The sequence below is a fragment of the Limulus polyphemus genome, unplaced genomic scaffold, assembly GCF_000517525.1.
Source record: "Limulus polyphemus unplaced genomic scaffold, Limulus_polyphemus-2.1.2 Scaffold142, whole genome shotgun sequence".
NCBI lineage: Eukaryota > Metazoa > Arthropoda > Merostomata > Xiphosura > Limulidae > Limulus > Limulus polyphemus.
This window is the reverse complement of record NW_013665752.1, coordinates 616,981-621,779: the sequence shown is the minus strand read 5'-3', so window position 1 is coordinate 621,779 and position 4,799 is coordinate 616,981. Positions and strand designations below refer to the sequence as shown.

The 4,799-nt window shown below is 29.4% G+C and overlaps 1 protein-coding gene across 1 annotated transcript in view; it reads right to left on the bottom strand.

Annotated features, from left to right (window-relative positions):
- LOC106474779 (DNA methyltransferase 1-associated protein 1-like) overlaps window positions 1–4,799 on the bottom strand; it is a 71,625-nt gene that overhangs the window by 41,878 nt on the left and 24,948 nt on the right. The window contains exon 4 of the mRNA XM_013935472.2: window positions 1,190–1,310. Within this exon, the coding sequence (XP_013790926.1) occupies window positions 1,190–1,310 (121 nt within the window). The remainder of the gene's footprint in view (window positions 1–1,189; window positions 1,311–4,799) is intronic.

Here is a 4,799-nt window from a genome sequence, read left to right as displayed (position 1 = left end):
GGTAACTGGGTCCTGTTTTAAACCTTTATAAAGTTGACTTACTTCAATTACACAGGTCTGCAAATTTAAACTTCATAAAAGTTGTTTTGGTTTTAATAATAAATTTTCCATAACTCAGCTACGCAGATTTCAAAAATAATATTACTTTTTTTCTATCATATAAAGATTTTTTTTACAAATTGGGAAGAAAAAAACTTTTACTTAGATCAAATTATTATTTCATTTACCACAATAAACATTTTTTTATTATGTTTGTTAAGAAAAATACAAACAAACTGAAGAAAAGGAAAGGACACTGATCTCAAATAAATATGCATTCTCATTCACCCTGGTTTTCTTGTGTGAAATCTACGTCTTTTAGTCTCCAAACTATGTTTTGTGGTGTTTCTTTTATGTATTGCATTATGACGTTTTGTTAAAAATCTGTATGTGATGGAGAAAAACTGATATCTCTTTCAGATTCAGTGTAGAGGAATTACTGTAGAACATATAAAAATATGAAGACAATAAATAAAACCATTGCAGGCCTGTGTTATATCTAAATTGCTGATAAAACACTGACCCAATTTTATTAAACCAGCTGGTTGTTTAGTTAAAATGCAACAGATGTAGGTTTTAAGTTCACTTTAGAGCATGTAATTAATAAAAAAATTTATTTATAAAAACCACAACAATGCAATCCCAAGGTAAATGTATCATTTGCTGTTTACAGCTTAAACAGATATGAACTTGAAACTTGCTTGTCATTAAAGAATTTTTTTTTTTTTACATACAAGTTACCTGGGATTAAAACACTTCATGTGATCACAAAAATCTGAAACTACAGTTCATTGTAACCAGCATGAAAAAAATTAATACCTCAATATATAAAATGGCTTTTAAGACTTATTTTTAGGTTTTAAAGTAATTAAACAATCACACCACAATTCAAATTAGCCAAAATGTAGGTTTAGCTTCCTTCTAAAACTCACTTTGCTTTCACATTTTACAACTAACAATTCCTGTTTTCATGAGTAGAACAATGATAAATTTCTCTCAAGCCCGACAACAACAGTATACCATAACTCACTTATTCTAAGCATTTTTATGACTAAAATTTAAAGTATATGTAAGGAACTGTGTTATATTATTCAAAAATAAATCCTCATTAAATATCTGGAAAGAATGAAACACTGTATGAATACTTTACCTTTCTAGCTGAGTTAGAAAATGACAACCACCTCCATGGACGAACCTTTTTCAGACCAAGCTTAGCTTTAACTTGCTTGTATCCTTGTCCAGTGTCTGATGGCAGCAAAGGTGGAGGGTCCCTGAAAACAATCCTGGTTACTACTGCTAATTTTAGCTTCCCAGCATACAATGTTATTTACGTTTACATAGATAAATTTTTCTAGACACTAAGTAGTACATTTTTACTAAGTTTCATGCAATTTTGTTAATTATTTCCCCTAAGAAAGGAAAGAAAATGGGATATCAGTGATACCATTCCATTCCAGAATTGGTTTAGGTTAAACAAACTGATATATATTCCAATACTTCTAGACATATGCTCGTAGGTTAAAGTCTACACAGAACCTTACGAACTTTACAGAATGAGAGAGCCAAATGGAAAATAAAGCATATTCAAAATAAACTCAAAAATTCTTAATTCACAGCACCAAAATGCAGCTTAATAACTTGTCTGGGATATTAAGGTGCACTAATGTCCAGTAGATTGTTATAAGTATTTACTATTCACTGAAGGTTCAGGGAGTGTAAGCTGTGAATAAAATGGATAACAAATGAGAACTAGCATAATTTTTTAGCTTTTCTATTTTCTGTTTACAAGGGCAAAAAAGAAGTACATGCAAAACATCTATACAGAATCTTAGTTTTGACTTTAAAAGAATCATACAAATTGATTTAGTATTTCTACCAATTTTTTGGTTGTGAAAATTCATAAATTTTGTTGCAAGATAATATTATGATAAAAATTTCTTTCGTTTTTTATAATTTCAAATTTTGTTCTTGAATTTGATGCAGTGCTAATTGAGGGCTATTTGTGATAACTGTCCTTACTTTTGAAGAGACAGATTAAAGGGAAGCCAGCTAGTCAACAAGAGTCATAGAGCCCTCACAAACTTTTAAGCTACTATAACTGAGTAGTGTGATTAAATCATCACATATATAATGCATGGCCCAAAAAAAGTGTGGAGCAAATTTTTATTTCTTTTATTTTTATTTGGGTGGGAGCAGAGCTTACCACAAAACTTCAGATCCACAATCAGGCATGCTACCTTCTGAGCAGTGCTCAGCCCACAAATTTTGTTTTTTCTTCATCATAAAAATCCCATTTTCTTTATCCAGATAGTTTCCACTAATTGATGTTCATTAAGAAATTTATTTTGATACTTTAATTTGTCCGCAGCAGTAACAACCATTAACAGCTATAAATCATAAAACAGAAGGCAAAAACTGAAAAAAGATTTGATGATGATCTAGGTCTTTTTCTTTCAAAATGGCATCACCACTACCTTTGTCAGGCTACATAATATGATTCTTGTAAACCCTCTGCATTAGAGCCTAGCTCTTTTGCGTATGTTACAATCTTTTCCAATGTTACATCCACAGTTTAATTAGCCAACTTTATTATCTAATGTTTGTCAATAAAAACAGTTTATAATTACAATTTGCATATTATGTAAGTTTTAACTTCTTAATTTAAAAAAAAATTCTGAATCATCCTTTTCCTGTGTAATATGCCATGTCTGAACTCCAATTTCTTCCTTTAAGATTTTTAGGACAAAAACTAAACTGCTGCAGGTTCCATCCAATAAGAAATGTAAGTTATACATAATTATAAATAATATTTAAAAAGTAGAGCCTTCTATCTTTTCAATTCACTGAGAAACTAATAAATGTGTCAAACCCACCAGAAAAGCTCTCTCTATATGAGAATGTTAATCAACTGTATATGGCTGATGTATATGTTTATAACCAATAGAAAGAGCATATTCTCCTCTACACAAATCTTACAGCCAGTAGAATTGTTTAGTTTGTGGTGATTATATTTTGTAGTTCCAAGCATTAAAGCTACTTTTTTGACCTATGAATAGGTTAGTTAGTAATTTTGGAACATCTTGTTGTAGTGACTGATAAATTATTTCTCTTCTAATATTTCATATTCTTCATGAATATTTTTGGACACTCAAATTTGAGACTTGACAAGGTTTAAGGAAAAACATCTTAAACTCTTATTTGAGTGCAAATGAGAAGTTATTCAATAAATACTACTAATTCTTGTATTTATGTAAATATTTTATTTACTGATAACAAAGGTAACTAAAATGTAAAAATTAGAACTTTCTTAGCAGAGGATGGCAAAATTTCAGTAAAATAAAATGTCTAATATTTCACAAGCTCAAGTACATTTATAACATGACACATCACAATCATATGATATTAACATTGGCTCAATAGGAAACAGCTAAGGGGCTCTTACTGCGAGTTATTTATTTTGACACAAAGATTACTGCTCCAGTGGGTATAAAGTACAGCAATAAAATCATACAATCAAAAGAAAACAGATGTTAACCATTTCGATACGGGTCACAGGTGAAAGACCATGTCACTGCATTTGTTGACTTGCATTCAAAATTTTATTGAACTACTATTTCATGAATTTATGTCAATAAGTTTGGTATCAAACTGTAGATTATAATTCAAATTTTAGTACTATACATTACTCAGTTTTTAAATTTAAAAGTAAATATTAAAAACACAGATAAACATTGATTTTTGTTTGAAATGTGGTATGTTGAATGCAGCACTGGTTCAAATTAGATGTTTGTGAAGTCAAAATACTAAGTCTACAGTTTCATGGAAACCCAAATTACAGATACTGACAAGCTAAAATATAAAATCAGGTCTTATATTTTCTATTTGTTAAGATACTGCTCATGTAATAAATCAAACACAGTGGCACCCCACCCACTTCTTTCAATTTTTGGAAACGCTCCATTACATACACTTACTTCTACATACGACATGAATAACCAATCAGAAAGCTTAAAATGTCCCCTTGTGGTTTTCTCAGCTTTACTAATGTTTCTTCCATCATTTCTTTCTTTTGAACCAAGATTTTAATGAGGTAGGTTGTGTCTTTAGTCTGCTCAAAATTTCATATTTTTTTAGAGTAAAATACATCTTAGTTACTAAGTTTGATAAATTATAGTTGAATTCTATGATATTGATATAATAATTTATGATTTTTTTTGTTTATTCAAATGTATATATAAAACCTAAAAAAATTATTTTGTTTCATATCCTACACGTGCTAATTTTTTAAGGGCTTAGCAACCTACAGCAAGCAGCAACTGAGTACAAATGTCCTAATAGTACTTCTTTATTTACTGTTCTATGTTTGAAGAAAAATAAGTTTAGGAACTGATTTCAAAATAGCAATAATCTATGTACAAGTATAATTGAAACGTGACTGTATTTTACAAAATACGAGTCTACTAAAACACAGCTAAGACAAGTTACTTTGTACAGAACAAAGGTCAGTTTTATGTTATTTGATATGGTGACATGAGTACATGTGTACCGCGTCATTGTAACTTTTGTATTGTTAACCAGGCACGACTGAAAGGTCAATATAATAAAAATAATAAATATATATATAAATGAATAATGTTATGAGATTTAAGCTATTTTGTCTAAACATTTATGTTTTTGTGTTATAATTTGTGTTCATTCTAGAATAGAAAGAGGCGATAATTTATATTTATTTACCTAATTTTTAAGTATGGTTACAAGAT